The sequence below is a fragment of the Urocitellus parryii genome, chromosome 2 (genome assembly GCF_045843805.1).
Source record: "Urocitellus parryii isolate mUroPar1 chromosome 2, mUroPar1.hap1, whole genome shotgun sequence".
NCBI lineage: Eukaryota > Metazoa > Chordata > Mammalia > Rodentia > Sciuridae > Urocitellus > Urocitellus parryii.
In genome coordinates this window covers 142,872,469-142,890,857 of record NC_135532.1, presented here as the reverse complement: position 1 = coordinate 142,890,857, position 18,389 = coordinate 142,872,469, and the positions used below count along the sequence as shown (strand labels likewise).

Genomic DNA, 18,389 nt, shown 5'->3' with positions numbered 1-18,389 from the left:
ATCGACACGATGGAGATTTGGGCCAAGTTTTTTCTCTATTAGGTGCAGGGTCTCTGGTCTAATTCCTAGGTCCTTGATCCACTTTGAATTGAGTACTGTGCATGGTGAGAGAGAGGGGTTTATTTTCATTTTGTTGCATATGGATATCCAGTTCTCCCAGCACCATTTGTTGAATAGGCAATCTTTTCTCCAAAGTATGTTTTTGGCACCTTTGTCTACTATGAGATTACTGTATTTATGTAGGTTTGTTTCTGTGTCTTCTATTCTGTACCATTGGGCTACCTGTCTATTTTGGTGCCAATACCATGCCATTTTTGTTCCTGTAGCTTTGTAGTATAGTTGAAGGCCTGGTATTGTGATGCCTCCTGCTTCAATCTTGTTGCTAAGGATTGCTTTTGTTATTCTGGGTCTCTTATTTATCCAAATGAATTTCATGATTGCTTTTTCTATTACCAAAAGAAATGATGATGGGATTTTAATTGGAATCACTTTGAATCTCTATAGCAATTTGGGTAGTATTGCCATTTTGACATTATTAATTTTGCCTATCCAAGAGCATGGGAGATCTATCCATCTTCTAAAATCTTATTCAATTCCTTTCTTTAGTGTTACACAGTTTTTATTTTAGAGGTCTGTCATCTCTTTTGTAAAGTTGATTCCCAAATATTTTATTTTATTTGAGGCTATTGTGAATCCTATTTCAGAGGATTCATCACTGAGAAGTAGAAATGCATTTGATTTAGATACATTCAAGCAACAAATATACAAAAAATGTTCAACATCTCTATGATTTAGAGAAATTCAAATCAAACATATTCTAAGATTTCATCACATGCCAGTCAGAATGGCAGTTATCAAGAATACAGACAATTTTGGTGAGGATGTGAGGGGAAAGGCACACTCATTCATTGCTGGTGGGATTGCAAATTGGTGCAACCAATCTGGAATGCAGTATGGAGATTTTTTTTTAGAAAACTTGGAATGGAACTACCATTTGACCATGCTATCCTACTGCTTGGTCTAAAAGACTTAAAAGTAGTATGTTACAGGGACACAGCCACATCAGTGTTTATAGCAGCTCAATTCACAATAGCTAAACTGTGGAATCAAACTAGATGCCCTTCAGTAAACAATGGTTTTAAAAAGTGGCATATATACACAATGCAATAAAAGAGAATACAATCATGGCATTTGCAGATAAATGGGTGGAGTTGGAGAAGGTAATGCTAAGTGAAGTGAGCCAATCCCAAAAAAACAAATGCTGAATATTTTCTCTGATATAAGGTGACTGACTCATAGTTGGGTAGGGAGGGGGAGCATGGGAGGAAGAGACAATGGGACAGGAAGGGAGGGGGCATAGGTTTAGCAATGATGGTGGAATGCAATAGACATCATTATCTAATGTACATGTATGAAGACAAGAATTGGTGTGAACATACTATGTATAGAACTAGAGGTATGAAAAATTGTGTTCTAGATGTATAACATGAAGTGTAGTGCATTCTGTTGTCATTTATTTCAAAAACATAAAAAAAAGAAATAGATAGCTGAATAGTCTCTGCCAGGCATCCAGGGATGGCTTGGCTGTGGTCTGGAGAGATGTTGGTCACAGGAGACCAAATTACACTTAGATGGGAGGGATGAGTTTAAAGGATCTACTGTGCAAAATAATAACAACATACAACATACAACAGAATGACTACAGTTGATAATGTTTTATGCACTTGAAAATGACTGAGACAGTAGATTTTAAGGGTTCTCACCACAAATAAGTATATGAGAGTAATGTATATGTTCAATAGTTTGACTCAGCCATTCTTCAGTGTATACATGGTTCAAAATATGTTGTATGCCATAAACATATACAAGTTATCATCATCATCATCATCATCATCATCATCATCATCATCAGGGATTGAACCCAGGATTGCTTAACCATTGAGTCACATCCCCAACACATTTTATTTTTTATTTTGAGACAGAATTGTGTCATAAAACCCACCCTGGAAATGAGGGAAACTGGGAGGTTATTTAGTTGTATAAATTAATACCTCCTTCCCCAAATTGGAACTCTGTTAAAAGAAAAAGAAAGAAAGATAGGATGAGCAATGAGCACTGTCTGCTTCAATTAGTGCTTGGCCTGAAAGGGGGATAACTATCACCAAACTTCTCCCATGCCATCTCCCCAGGAACCATATTACATGGTCTCTGTATTAGCCTGCATTCTCTGGATCTAACAAAATACCCAAGAATGGGTACTTTATAAAGAGATGAGGTTTATTTAGCTCAGAGTACAACAACTGGCAGCCATTATGACTGAACTTTGGTGAGAGTGATCACAACATGGTGAATGGCATCATGGTGGGAGGACGTGCAATAGGTAGAGACTGCAGGGCCAGAAACCGGGGAGGGATAAGTCTCATTCTTTTTATAACAACCCCCTCTCACAGGAAGTAATGGAGGCCCATGAGAAGTCCATTGGTCCCTTCTAAGGGCCTTATCCCCAGTCGCCAAATTACCTCCTACTAGGCCCCATCTTTTGCAGGTGCTGTCACACCAAGGACCAAGCCTCAAGCCTATGAACCTTTGGGGGACAAACCACATCCCATCCTCACAAGCTCCAACAAAGCCACCATTGTAAGAGCAGGATGTCCCAGTCTACAAGTGTGTATGTAAGGATGGGGGAGGGTTGAAGCAGCCAGAGCCCCTATTCCAGAACTTCTCTGATGTCACACTTGTAGTCATGGTACTCTGGGTGCCAAGCCAGGAGAAGGAGTGGTTGGCTCTCATTTGTTTGAGAACAGGCATCAGAGCATGACTGCTTCAAATGGTTTTTTGTCCCCACCCACACCCCCAGCCAGATCCTGGCTATTCTCAAGCCTTTGGGCTTGTTTGACTATGGCAGCACTGGTCTCTCTGAGCACAGTGTTCTTCACTTTCCCGTGAGTCTCCATGCCAGCTGTCGGGTTTCTCACCAAGAGACAGATGGGAAATAGACAGTGAGAGTGCAGAGGCATGGAAGTGGAGGGAGGTCAGGAGGGGAAGGAGGATATTTAGTTAAAAGCACAGAGATGTGGAGAGCCTGAGACTTTTAGGGAACTATGGGAGGCTGGGAATGCTGGTGACATTTGGTAGAGGGAATGGGGTGTGTCTCTAGCTGGGATATTCAGATCTGCCCTTAAGGTGTGTGAGTCTGACCTCAGGTGAGCAGGGCCTCATGGGGGCTCTGGGACTAAAACTGACTCTGGTCCTGATTTCAGATGCTGAGCACTGGCCTAAAATGGAGACTTCATCTTTCCAGTGGCCTCAGGCCTTCTCTGCCTCCTCACTTTGTACAGCCTCATTTCCATGAATGTGTCGGACCCAGTCATCTTACACAGAGGTAAGGCCTCAGACCCATGGAAGAGGGAGGTGGCACCCCAAGGACTGGTGCCTACAGGGTCATTTTTAAAGGGCCTGAGGATCCCTTCTTACCCTGTCATCATTACTTGGGCCCTGGCACTTCATTTCCCAAGCCACTGAAGTGTGAAAAAACAGAATCTTGGAGGTTTTTTAGAAGGAAGGATGGGGTAGGCTGGCATGAGAGGCCAACAGGCTCTTCCAAACCACAATTAATTCCTCCTCCTTCCCATTTCACACACGACTCCAAACACTGATCACAATTCCAAAGTGGGGAGCTCCATATAGAGCTCTTGAGGCTGGACAGCCCCTTCTCTTTGATTGCTGCCCATCTGAGTGGACAGCTTGCTCAACATGGACCAGGATTCCCCTGCCCATCTACTCCCCACCTTCTTGTTGCCCAGTGATGTTATGGGGCTGCCACAAGCAGCAGAGTGATACAAGGGCCTCCTCCACTGCCCACACCTCTTTCCCTGCCAGGCGCCTTCAAGCAGGACCCTGAGGCTCTCTACATGGCACGAGTGAATGGCAGGTTGTGCCACATGCCGTGATGTCCCACGTGTTATTTTCACCGCCCGCCCTGAACCATCCACTGCAAAAGGTGTGACATCTGTGTGGAGGTGAGTGCTCCTCCTGCCTGTCCACTCACCAACCTATCTCTGTGTACCTGGCCAGGACCAGGACCTCACATCATGAGTGGGCCAGGTGAGGGTATCAGACCATGTTCCCAGAGTGCTTCAAGTGGCTGTCAGCCACTGTTGGTCACTTATATATGTCATCACCTCTGTGTCTGCACCTGTCCAGGGAGGCTGGCCTTGCTTGCACAGGTGCTGACATACAACGGGCATCCCCTCTGTGCGGAGCCTGGTGGAGTCAGGGGGAGGAAAGGCAGTGACTGTCCCCTCCGCTAGCTTGCTGATACTAGATCCTCAGCCCTTTAGGCTGACTGCTGCCCTGTCCTGGAGATCTTTGCCTGTCTTGGTCTGGGTGTCCCAGTTGGAGGGTTTCCTGGGTTCTGAGTGCATTTCTCTGATGTGCCTGCCCTGCTGGGGTTCACAAGTGCACACAGCTGGTAGTGGAAGGGCATTTTTTTCATCCTTTTCCAGTACTTGAGGAAATGGAGGCCCAGAGTTTTCATGTCCTGGTCCACGTGACACCAGGCAGGTCTTGTCTCTAAAGACCTCACTCAGGACAGGTGACTTGATGAGCCATGGGGTCCTAACTGTGCTCTCACCATGGAAATGCCAGGTTCTCACTGAGATGGGAACCCTTATGTAAGGTCAAGAGCAGGCGGCCTAGAGGGCTGCATTGGGGGAGGCCTCAGGATTAGGGGGTGATTGAGGCCAATCCATCCAGAAGGACCCTCAGACCTGTCTCCTCTCCCCTAGGAGTTCCACCACCATTGCAGGTGGGTGAATAACTGCGTGGGGCACCGAAACATCCAGCTCTACCTGCTACTCCTCGTGTCCCTGTGCCTCTATCTGGGTACAGTGCTGGCCACCTGGTTGGTTTTCATTATACGCAGGAGGAACATGGCATTTTTGGACAAAATCATGACGTATCCACACAGTCCCAAGGGCCCACACTGGGAAGAGCTGGTGTGGTGGGGAGGGAGGGGCAAACAGCCCAGTAGGGTCAGGGTGACAGGGGAGGGGCTGACGTGGGTGGGGCTAGAGGGAGAAGTCACTTGGCAGGACCTGTGAAGGACAGGTGGAAGGCCAGTGGAGTCAGGGACATGAGCGGGGTAGGTTTCCTGTGGAGTTAAGAATCTAGGGGCCCACAGAGTAGGGTACTGAAAGTTGAAAAGGGACAGGTGGGAGGACAGTGTGGTGGAGGGAGGTTTCCCTTGGTTGTACTGGACTAACTGTCCAGTCCAGGGAGGGAGAGCCATGAGCGGTGCTATCTGGGGCAGGAGGGAGTGAAGGAGGGAGCAGTGGGGTCGAAAGGGGGCCAGGGAGGAGCTCTTCCATGGCTTCCCTTCTTAGCCTGTGCACAGAATCCTAGTGGCTGTACCTGCTGGGGCCCTCCTGGTCCCGCTCATCCTGCAGTTGTTCATCAAGGCAGTGGCGGTGGGAACCACCAGACGACCCTATGAGGAGAAGGTAAGTGGTGAGTGCGTGTGCCCTTGGCTGTGTGGAGGCATCTTGCACCTCTTCAATTAGACACTTTGTGCGCTTTCTCCACTGCCCTTGGCCCTGATGGTACCTCATGAGTCCTTCCAGACCCACCTCTGAAGATGCAGCTCAGATATTTCTATACCCTGGAGCTTGGGGCCATTCTGCCTCCTGGGTGCATTGCATTGAAAGCCTACTGTGTGCTGGGTGTTCTAGGTGGTGGTTATTTGAGGGATGGGTGTAGGGGTGAGTAAGTACATCATGCACTTGTGTTGATAAGCAACCTGCCATCAGAATAACACCCGAGACACCAGGAACACTCTGAGCGAGGGGTCAGTCCTGAGTGGTGTTGCCGACTGGAGGAGACTAGGAGTTTGGCAAAGCCCATGCTGTAGAGGAGAACATGCCACTCTCTGTGTCCTAGGTGTGCTTTTGGAGAGGCAGACAGGAGGGCATTGACTGTGAGAGGTACGATTTTGTAGAAAGGCACAGAAATCTGAAAGTAGGGTGTTAACAGAATGATGAAGAAATGGATCCTAGTTCAAGCACAAGGTGACGTGGGCAAAGAGGTTGACCCCATGGGGGTCAAGATTAGAAAGGCCCAGAAAGCCAAGCATGGAATTTTGTTTGGAAGAACTGGAAACCTGGGAGCCATGAAAAATTTTGTGAAAATGTCATTGAGGGGTAATTAGAAACAGTAAATTCACCCTTTTTCATCTATAGTTAGGGATTTTGACAAATGACATTGTGTACTCTCCATCAAGATCAAGGTTAACCAGTTTCACTATCCCAGAAAATTCTCTCATTTCTTCTTGTCATTTTCTCTCCCTGAGTCCTTGTGGTTTTTCTCTTTCTGGAATCATGCATAAATGGTGCTTTGGGCTTTCTAGTCTGGATTCATTCACTGAGCAGGTAGCATTTGAGATTCATCTATGTAGTTGTTCACATCAGTAGTTTTTGACTTTTGTTTCTGTGTAGTATTCTATTTCCCTACAGACTATTTTTACATTCACCAATTGAAGGATTTTTACTTTGCACCTAGGTTTTGGCAGAATTTTTGTTTTGTTTTTGTACCAGGGATTGAACCAGGAGGTGCTTAACCACTGAGCAACAATCCCAGCCTCACCCACCCCCACCCCCAGCACCCTTATGTTTTGTTTTTGAAAAATTTTTAAAATTTTGAGAAAGGGTCTTACTAAGTTGCTTAAGGCCTTCCTAAGTTACTGAGGCTTTGAACTTGTCACCCACTTGTTTTAGCCTCCCAAGCCATTAAAGTCATGGGGAACTATGCCCAGCCAGTTTCAGGCAGTTATAAATAAAGCTGCTACAACAACCATTGATGCATAGACATGTGGACATAAGTTTTCATTTCTGTTGGGTAAATTGTTAAGGGTGGCATTGCTGAGTCATAAGATAAACATATGGGACGTTTTAGAAAACAACTCTGTTTCTATTTTGTACCAGCAATGAATGAGAATTCCAGTTGCTCCACATCCTCACTAGCATTTGACACTGTCATTGGTCACTACTCTTTTTTGTTTTCAAATTGTAGCCTGTCTAATAAATGAGTAGTGGTATATCACTAGGGCTCCACTCTGTATTTTCCTAATGACTAATGATGTTGAGCATATTTTCGTGTCTTATAAGCCATGGGTATATTGATGGTGAAGTGTTTGCTCCAAACTTTTGCCCATTAAAAAAAAAACTGTGTTGTTTTCTTATTGAGTTTCAGGAGTTCTCTATACTGGATTCAGATCTATGTGTTGCAAATCTTTTCTTGCAATTCATGGCTTGACATTTCATTTTCTACATCGCATCTTCTAAAGAGCAGGAGTCCTTAGTGTGCTGTTTTTCCAGCACTGAGGATCGAACCAGGGGTGCTCGACCACTGAGCTTCTTCCCCAGCATTCGTTGTTGTTCACTCTGAATGGAACCTCATGTCCTGTGGAGCAGTTTTCATTGCTTTCTTCCCCATCTGTGTCTTTATTGCTTTTTCTTTGAGCATCCACTAGGAATGATAGGAGTGGGCACCTTTGGGATTCCTATATTATGGCAATAATATAGGAATTCCTATAGTGATTCCTATATTATGGCAATCACTTAACTAAAGGCTCTTTCAGGAAGACTGGTGGGCGGCATCAGTGGGGGAGGGGAAGCTGCAGACCCCTAGGCAGCTGATCAGACAGAGGAGCCTGTCTGCTCATCACCTCCCATCCTTTTAGTCAGCACCCCACCACTGCCATATGTGGTTCCCTCTCCCACCTGTGACTCCTGTGCTTGGCCCTTATTCCTCAGCCCTGTGGTCTGCCTGTCTTCTCCTCTCTCCAGCTTCTAGTATCATCATTGAGTTTGCCTGGCAGCCTGTTCCCTTCCTCCATCCTGTGGTTTTTCCATCCCTAGGTCAGGCCATAGTCCATTGCTCTTCCTCCTCTGCTCAGGGTGAGGCCTTCCAAGTCCAGGATCCCCAAGTCTCAAGGGACCTAAATGTGGTCTGGCCTCTAAGATTCACCAGACAGGGCTCCTTTCTATTATTGGCAGCACCAATTTAGGCACTGATCCCATGCTCCAACTTTCACTCCCACCATACTCCATTCCCTGACTGCAACTCCTCCTAGACTCACTTGCTTGATGGTTGGTGACAAAGTCTCTGGTGAAGACCACATAAGTTCAAATCGCAGCTCTAGAACTGAGCTGCACAATAAACTGTTACCTCACATTATGCGCACCCTTGGGACCCAAGTAAGTTGGTAAACCAAGGGCTCAAGTGGTGGACCCTGGGGCTGGTGGGGTGGGGTGAAGCTGGGTCTATTTCCCTGGTCCCTGACCCCAGCTCCCAGGCCTTAACACTCCCTGTTCCTTTGCTTTGGGTTTTTCTCCAGGGCACTCTGGGAGTTTCTGGGAATTTCGCTTTTCCTTGGTGTTTTAGGTTCTTGCCCCAAGAAATGTGTTAGAGGGAAATGGCAGCCTGGATAAGGCTCCTGGATGAGAGCCCTGGGCTCTATGCTTTCCCAGCTGAGGGGTGAGATGGTCAGGGAGACCAGGCCAAGGTGGGTAGTGACTTCTTCCATTTGGCCTGTTGCTTCCCAGGTACATGCCAGAGGCTGTGTGCCTTCAGGTGGAGTAGGGCACCAACTGGGGGCCAACACAATATCTTAAAGACCTCCTTTGGCCCAGATCCGCAACTCAGGCCCTCCCAAGGTGTGGCAAGTCTGCACCCTTACAGAAGGTAAGGAGTATCGGTTGAGCTTTGAAACATGGGAGTCTGTGGTTGCACATGTGTTGGGGGAAACCCCCGATGTCGGGCTGGCCCTGAAGCTGAAGCCCTTTTAGCCTAAGGAGTGGGATTATGGACCTGGAGGGTGCAGGGTCCAGGTCACAGGGCTTCAGAGCACACTAAGGTGTCCCTGGATAGAGAAAGAGAAAAGACTGAAACACTAACTTTCTGATTGGCTTTGGGCCAGTCCTTACTTTTTTGTTCAGCTATTAATGAGGACTGAGACTAGTCTAGTAGTTTAGGTTTTAAAGACAATTCTATTTCAGATATATATATATAATGTATATATATATATATATATATATATATATATATATATATATATATATATATATAATCAGTTGTAGATGGACCCTAGTTTATGAGCTATTAATGGGGACTGAGACTATTGCACTAGTTTGTTTTAGAGAAAATTCTGGTTTTTATATGTATATATGTGTTGTAGATGGACACATTATCTTTATTTTATTTGTTTATTTTTATGTGGTGCTGGCTATGAAACCCAGTGCCTGATGCATGCTAAAAAAACACTCTATCCCTGAGCCACCACTCCAGCCCAGATTCAATTTAATGGAAATTTTTATTTGGCATTCCATGTTAAACATTTGGAGTGGAACATTAGGAGTGCAGTGGGGTGGATCACACATAGTGGCCCCCATGGGGCCTTGTAGTGATTTGGTGCCAGTCCTCTCCTTTGTCCTACCTCTATGCACCCTGGGACTTGACTGTGAGCTGTGGGGTGCAGGTTATGGAGAGCCCCATGTACTGACTCTGTGTTTATCTTCCCATCAGCCCAGTGGTGTATTGGGAGGCTTCCAGGAGAGGCTTAGCCTCCCATTCACCCTTCACACCCAGCAATGCCAGTACACACACCAGAAGTTCATCTCCTGAGCCCCATTTTGAGGTCTCTTATGCCTGAGCCCTCACTCACCCCCTTGTTGACAGTGCCAAGACCCCCACACCTGTTATATACTCATATTTTTTGCTGCTTCCTATGGCTGCTGTGCCTGTCTGTCCTAGGTTCAGAGAAGTGTGTTTCCTGGGGTGGGTGGAGGCTCTGAGGGGCTGGAACAAATCCCTCCTGGAAGGGAAGATCCTTGCTCTCTGGAGACCCAAGCTCAGGAGCCAACACTGCCTGACTCTTTGACCTTGGGCAAGACATTTAGCATTTCTCTCACCCTTAAAATGTGGCAACAGTAATACTTACAATGACTGACCTGGCTGGCCTCCTGGCAAGCAAGCACTGGAGATGGGAGAATACCTACCAGCCTGGATAATTCCAAGTGTGCCTAAAACATTCTACAAAATAGAAAGGGAACTTATTTATTATTAGTTATAATAGACTAGTGTATTAGTCAGAGATTACAATGTTTCAGTTAAACATGTGTAAGTTTGGGGACTATAATGGTCAGTATGGTAGCTATAGTTGATTTATTGCATGCTTTATTTTTTTTGTATTAATAATACTTTATTTTAAAAACCTTTCAAGGCAACAAATATATTACAAAATTTGACAAATGGAGATAGAGTTGCAAGCCCCAAAACTGCAGAAAAGGGTTTAGCAAATAAAACTGTCTAGTATTGCCTAAAACTTCTAAGTCAGTGCTATTTATTTATTTATTTATTTATTTATTTTTTATTGTTGGTCGTTCAAAACATTACATAGTTCTTAATACATCATATTTCACAATTTGATTCAAGTGGGTTATGAACTCCCAATTTTACCCCGTATACAGATTGCTGTATCACATCAGTTACCCTTCCATTTATTGACATAATGCCTTTCTAGTGTCTGATGTATTCTGCTGTCTGTCCTATTCTCTACTATCCCCCCTCCCCTCCCCTCTCCTCCCCTCCCCTTTTCTCTCTCTACCCCTTCTACTGTAAATCATTTCTTCCATTTGTATTGTCTTGTCTTACCCCTCCTTTCCTCTTATATGTCATTTTGTATAACCCTGAGGATCGCCTTCCATTTGAGTTTTTAAGTTGGTTTATTGTTTCCTGCATTTCTAGGATTTCTATTTGTTTGTTTTTTATTACCTCTATCTCCCTGTGAAATTGATCTTTTACTTCCTGGATTTGTTTGTCAATGTGATCTTTCATTGTCTGATTTTGCTGTCTCATGTCTTCCTTGAGACTCCAGATCATCTGAAGCATGTATATCCTGACCTCTCTATCTGACATTCCATCTGTTGCACCTATTACCTCTTCTAAAGTTGAGTTGACCTGCATTGCCTGTGGTCCTTTCTTTCCTTGTCTTTTCATACTGCTCGCGTTTCTTTCTGCTTGGTGAAACTGTTGTGTTTTTGAAATTTTCCCTCTATTTATTTATATTGCTCTTGTATAGTTGAAAAATCACCCTTGCAGGGCAGGTAGTGGCTGTGATCCTCCTCCAATTGGTGTGATAAGTCTACCACGCTGGCAGGGCCTAGGTCTGCTCTGCTGGTCGGTCAAAGGTCCGCCTACCCAGCAGGCGCGAGGGGCACCTCTGTCACTCCGCAGGTTGCTGGGCCTAACCTCCCAATGGGTCGCAAGTTCGCCTAGCTTGCAGACACTGGGGGAGGGGACGGGCCTGCCCCTCAGCAGGCCGCCGGCCCTGTCCTACTGGTGGGTCCTGTCCGCGTTCCCTGCAGGCGCCTGTAGCTGTTCTGTGACTCCGCTGGTTGCTGGACCTGACCCGCCCGTGGGTCACAGGTTCACCTAGCTTGCAGGCACTCTTATTGCATGCTTTAAAACTGATAATAGAGTTGGGTGAAGGGGTGCCTATCTTCAGCCCTAGCTACTCAGGAGGCTGAGGCAGGAGGATCACAAGTCAAGTATATGTAACTGAAAAAGACTTGTTTTGTCTCAAAATAAAAAACAATAATAACATCAGAATCCTGGGTATGTAAGCCAATGGTAATGCACCCCTCGATTCAATCCTTAATCGTGTAAAAGGAAAGAAAACTTGACCATCGGTTTTGAGCTTTCTTTTTATTTGAAATGGAGTCCCACTATGTTGGCCAGGACAGTCTTGAACTCCTGAGCTCAAGCAGTTCTCCTATTTTAATGTCCTGAGCTCTGGAAGGCAGATGTGTACCATTGGATTAGATTGAAAAGAGATTGTAAACCAGGTTTGGTGGCACATGACTAATTTCAGTAACTGAGGAAAGTGAGGTAACAGGATCAGAAGTTTAAGGCCAGCCTCTGCAATTTGGCAAGACTCTATCTCAGAATAAAAAGGGCTGAGGATCAAGCTCAGTGGTATGATGTGCTTGGGTTCAACCCCCAGAGCTGGAAAAAAATATATATATAATGTGTGTGTGTGTGTGTGTGTGTGTGTGTGTGTGTGTGTATTCCATTATATAGAAGGACTTGGACATTTTAGATTTCTTCTTTGGGCCTAATATGAATAAGCAAGGAAGGAAACTCCTGTCCTTGAGCATGCTAGGCAAGAGCTCCAGCAATGAGCCACACCACAAACCTTGCATTTAAATTCAGGTTATTTTCTCACTGTTTAGTTATTGGAGAAACCCACTTTTATCTTTTATTCCATTTTCTTTGGGCATGTGGTGGGGCTTCCTGTGATGCTCAGATTGGTCTCAAATTTGTGGGCTCAAGTGATTCTTATGCTCCTGCTTTCTGAGCAGGTGGGACTACAGGTTACAGGTACTTGTCACCACATTTGGCTGTAAAATCTCATATTGATAAAACCTTTTACATGTGATAAGAAACCCAGAATAAAAAACAGCAATTTAAGATGACTGAGCATAGTGACATATGCCTATCATCCCAGCAGCTCAGGAGGCTGAGGCAGAAGGATCATAAGTTTGAGACCAGCCTGGGCAGTTTAGCAAGACCCTATTTCAAAATGCAAAGGGCTGGGAATGTAGCTCAGTGGTACAATGTTCCTAGCTTCAATATCCAGTACTGCCAAAAACAAATTAAAGAATAAAAACATTAGGGCTGGAGTTGTGGCTCAGTGGTAGAACATTTGCTTAGCATGCATGAAGCCCTGAGTTCGATCCTCAGCACCACATTAAAAATAAATAAAATAAAGGTATTGTGTCCAACTACAAATAAATAAATGGTTTTTAAAAAGAATAAAAGCATGAAATCTGGGCTTGGTGGCACATGCCTGTATTTCCAACTATTCTGCAGAGTCCATGAGTTTGAAATAAGCCTGGGTAAAATGGTGATACTTTGTCTCCAAAAAATAAAACCAAATAGTAATAATAATAATAATTTGTGAAGCCAAGCACTGTGGCTCACCCTTGTGATCCCAGAGTCTCCAGAGGTTGAGGTAGGAGATTCACAGGTTTGATGAAAGTGTTGGGATCTTAACAAGACTCTTGTCTCCAAATTTGCAAAAGGGTAGGTGGACTGGGAATGAAGCTCAGTGGTAAAGCATCCCTAGATTCAATCCCCAGTACAGGAGATGGGGAAGAAAACAAGCCAATTTAAGTTCATAACATTAAAATCTTGGGACTGGAAGTATACCTGTGTTAGTGTTTAGCATGTATTTAGCATGCTTGAGGCCCTGGGTTTAATACCAAAGACTTAAAAAAAATTAAAAATTAAAAAATAAAAACAACCAAAAAAAATTTTTAGAAAACACAGATCATAGATGAAAATTAGCTTAGCATGTATAATTTTTGACCCAGAAATGTAACTTTTAGCACGTGTGTCCTAGGGAAACAATAAAATAGCATAGATTAAGGGTTTTGTCCCTTTATTTAGATATCAAAATGTAGTAAAAAATCAGTTTAAATGTCATTAGTGGTAAATTGGTTAAAATATAACATAACCATTTAATGTACTACTAGATCATTTTGAATGGATTAAGGGGGAAACTGTACTGTACTGCTGGGTTCCATGGAGCATGAGTGTGATCCCAGCAGCCTAGGAGGCTGACATAGGAGGATTGCAAGTTCAAAGCCAGACTCAGCAACTAAGTGAGGCCCTAAGCAATTTAGTGAGACCCTGTCTTAAAAAATAAAAAGGGCTTGTGTTGTGGCTCAGTGGTTGAGTGCCCCTGAGCTCAATCCCTGGTAGCTCTCTCGCCTCAAACAAGACATGGAACAGTAAACACTGTATAAGATGGGTTCTTGGTTTCAAAACCGTAAATTTGTATTTCCTGAAGTGCTGAAGTGGGAATGGGACTGCTGCCCTGTGTTCTCTATTTGTCTCATGCCTAGACCAGAACCAGACATAAGCAATCATCCTTCTTCCTGTTTGCTGTCCCTTGTCTTTTGCTCTTGGCTTAAGCCTTGTAAATTAGGGAGCTACTTGGCTGGTTGATTAACAGGAGGAAATACAGGTTTTACACTTCTGTCCTTATCCCCAAACAAACCCAGCACTCCATTCCCAGTAGTACTCTGTTTTGATCTTTCCTGTTCATTTGCAAAATAGTTATGGAAAAGTAGAAATTTAGAAAACTAGACTTAATCAAATCTAAAATTGTATGTATAGTTTGTTTTATGTATTTTGAAATTTATCTCTGAAAATTAATTGTATTAGAGCAATTCAAACTACAATTCATTTCTGAATTTCTCTTTGTTAGGGCATACCAGAGCACTGGGCTCCATTGGCACAAACCTCATTGGCACAGTGTCCCCAAAGGAAAGCAAAAGGAGAATCCTCAAGCTGTGCCGGGTGTCTTAAAGTTCTATGACTTCAACACAGTAAAGCAGAAAAAATCTCTGTTTTACTCCTCCTGGTAAGACATTAGAGAGTGGTAAAACACTGAATCACATGGAAAGTTGTGAAGCACTGATAGATAAAAAGGTTATTTCTGGAAAAATAAAAGGCTACTATCATTCCTACTTCCTCCTACATAGATGCTGCTTTTTGTAAACTGGATGGCTCTTAAGTCTCACCTGGATTCTGAGGATTACATTGATCTCATGGTTTTGTTAGAAATGCAATTGAATGTTTTACATTTTCTTCCTTATTTTTATACTTTATAATTAAGCATGATAGTGGAATTGATACTTGCTCCATATTGTTACATTTAGTTGGGGTTTTTCGCTCCTCAATGCTTTAAATGATTTTCAGTTTAGAAGGAAGAAGTGTGGATTTATAGATATGTTTATACTAGAAATTTATTTATTGTCAGTGGCATAAAAGGATGTTTTGCTATATAAATGCATAGACCTTAGAGTCAAAAAATGATTTTTTACTCAAAAATTATATGTAAATACATAAAAATAAACATTATAACCAAAAGGATTCATATCTCAGAATTAGAATATCAGTGGGTAAGAACTGGTATATACTGGATTTTTAAAAATAGTTTGTGGGGCTGAGATTATGACTCAGTGGTAGAGCGCTCACCTAGCATGTGTGAGGCACCCTGGGTTCGATCCTTAGCACCACATAAAAATAAAATAAAGATATTGTGTCCAATTACAACTAAAATTTTTTTTAAAAAATTAAATTTAATTTAAAAAATAAAAATAGTTTATGTAAAGCAGCATTAGAATGAAGTTCACGTGGTGCAGTTGGTTGAGCGATCCCTGGAATGTCTTTGGAGATTTAGACTCCCCTTCCTCACGCTGGTTCTCCTGCTTTCTCTTCCTTGCACTGTACTTTAAAAGATGCAGGATCATTTGTCCTGTTTCCCTCAGTGTAGATTTTACCAATCACTTTATCTTATTATTATTATTTTTTATTATTTTACAATTCTTAATATACACCTTTATACTACAATTTATTATATCTCTGTATATAAGATATATATAAGATATGTTGACACCCAATTCACATTGTCATACATGTATTTTGTATAATAAAGAGGGTCTCCTTCCACCATCCATGCTATTCCCCTTCTCCCTCCCTTTCCCTCCCACCCCTCTTCCCTATCTAGAGGTAATCTTCCTCCCATGTTCTCCCTCCCTACCCCATTTTGAGTTTAAAAAAAGAGACATGGTCACATATTAACCTTTGAATTTTACTAGTTTTTCTTCCTTTGCTCCTGTGATGAATGCAGCTGAAAACCAAAGGGTCAGAACCATCAGCAGTAGTAACAGAGGAAGATGATGGTGATGGAGAGGCGAGGCCTGTCATTGCCCCACGACCAGATCATACAAAAACCAGTGAGTGACTAATGACCTGGTGTGCACATCTGTGCATGTGTGTTTCTAAAAAGAGCTGTTTGCATTTGACTTTCATAATAATTTCAAAAAACCTTCAAGTTTAAAATATTTTACTATGAGAAGATTAATTTAAGATTAAATTAAAATTTTTACCTAAAGAGTACTCAACAAAAACCACTTTTTTGAAAAATAAAAACCTAATGGCTTCTTTAAAAGTTAGAATACTTAACTCATTGGGTGTTTTCTTTCCATGTTTTGCCCCCTTTTTCAGAGAGGTCATGTATTTCTCTGTTTTTTTTTCTCTGTTTCATAATGTGGGTAACTCTTCTATCTAAAACTTCGATCTTTCCTCTTCCCCAGATTATATACTTTATTTCTCATTTTGATATTTCTCTCAAAGCCTTGATGGCATTCAAAAGAGAGTTGAGAGGAAAGTTCCTCACCAGCTGAGGAGAATTTCAATAGTAATGAGCTCAGATGGAGCCAGGGAGAGAACTACTAAGGGGGCTGGACTGTGATGTGGCTCTGAGGACTGCCATTGGATTCCCATCTCATGACAGATGGCTGTGTTTTCTATATTCCTTACAACTGACTCTTTAAAGTGAAAGGGAGGGTAGGCATTATATTTGTGTAAAATGTTTCCTGGAAATTAGTAACAGTTATTTCAACATGAAGATTTCTAGTCTTTTGTATTTTTTTTAATTAAAAACATTATTTTTAAAGTGTGCTGCTCTTCTACTAAGTTGTTTTACTATTTTATTTTTTAATTTTAAAAAGTATTTTTAAATATTTTAATTGTAGATGGACACAGTACCTTTATTTTATGTATTTTTTCTGTGGTGCTGAGGCTGAAACCCAGTACCTTACACACGTGCTAAGCAAGCACTCTACCACTGAGCTACACCCCCAGCCCCTGTTATACTATTTTAGATCTGGGCACACATAAATTTTATTCATAGACCTTCTAGTTTCCTAGATATACTTTTTTTTTGGGGGGGGGGGGCGGGCACTGTGGATTGAACCCAGGGATACTTAACAATTGAGCCACATTCCCAGTCCTCTTTTTTATTTTTTATTTTGAGACAGAGTCTCTCTAAGTTGCTTAGGACCTTACTAAGTTGCTGAGGCTAGCTTTGAACTTGGAATTCTCCTGCCTCAGTCTATCAAGTCACTGGGATTACAGGCTTGCACCACTGTACCTCCTGGCTGTTAAATACATTCATGCTATGGCAAAGAAAAATATTTCACTTTTTTTTTCAATTCATGTCTTTTGTAAGTCTTGAAAATATTGTGTTCTTTAGAACAATAAGAGAAGTAACTTAGTTTGGGTAAAAAATTAAGGAACTGAATAATGTGTCAGTAAGAATGTCTGAAATTTTTTTTTTCAAATCTCAGTCATGAACTATATCTCTGCAGATTTCCACCCAGTCTTTAACTGACACTGTTCCTGCACCTCTTGGTGACATAACTGTTGACAATGGTGCCAAGTCTTCAGACAAACAGAAAAAGAACACAAATTTGACCAATGAGGAGATTATGGTGAAATTAAGTATGTTACCTGCATTTCATATTATTCATGAATTAACATTTTTTAAAACATTTGACCCAAGTCTGGGGATAGAGCTCAGTAGCAGAGTACTTGCCTGGTGTGTGCAAGGCCCTGGGTCCTTCCCCAGCCCTGCACACACACACACACACACACACATACATACACGCACATGCGCACACAGTTGAATTGAAATATATATACCTTTTATTTTAACTTAAAGCAGAAAGAATAACTTTTCCTATAGGTGAAAACACTTCAATTCAAATGTAGTAAGCTGGGCATGGTGGCACATAGCTATAATCCCAGCAATTCAGGAGAATGAGGCAGAGGATTTCAAGTTCAAGGTCAGTCTGGGTAATTTAGTGAGACTCTGTATCAAAATAAATATATAAAAAGGGCTGGGTTTATAACTCAGGGCTCTAGTGCCCCTGGATTGAACCCCCAGTACCACCCAAAAAAAGTGGAGGCAAAATAATATTCATTTTGAATGATACTGCATTTCAAATATATTATGTATTGATAGTGAAGTCAGTCCTTTTGATAGCAACACTTATTTCCTATGAGCCAAATCTAAAGGATATGAACAGGGACATATTTGGAAATCTTAGCAAAGCAGGTTTGTATATATTTGTCCAAACCTATAGCTTTTCAAAATAGAAACATGTAATCATAATATATATTCCAATGAAAAACACATTTTCCTTGTCCCTTTTAAATTATTTACTCTCATTGGCCTGAATCAAGCATTATAAAAAATGTAAACAGTACCAGGAAGGGTGTAACAAAATAATGTCTGATTACAAGGCTCCAGTAACTATAGTTACAAAAAACAATGTGACCTAGAAGGTTCAAGGAAAAATAGAGATGGGTTGTTATAATCACATGTTCAACATTTATTTGTTCTTGATTCCTCAGTATTTTCCAATAGAAAACTATGTTGACTGTGATTGCCTATAGATATTTACATATAATAATTC

General features: G+C 42.3%; 1 protein-coding gene across 1 annotated transcript in view; it reads left to right on the top strand.

The window, feature by feature from the left end:
• Positions 1–18,389, top strand: part of LOC113178722 (serine/threonine-protein kinase PAK 3-like) — a 132,221-nt gene that overhangs the window by 95,903 nt on the left and 17,929 nt on the right. Inside the window, 2 exon segments of the mRNA XM_077795512.1 lie at positions 2,630–2,656; positions 15,032–15,060. Coding sequence (XP_077651638.1) covers positions 2,630–2,656; positions 15,032–15,060 — 56 coding nt within the window.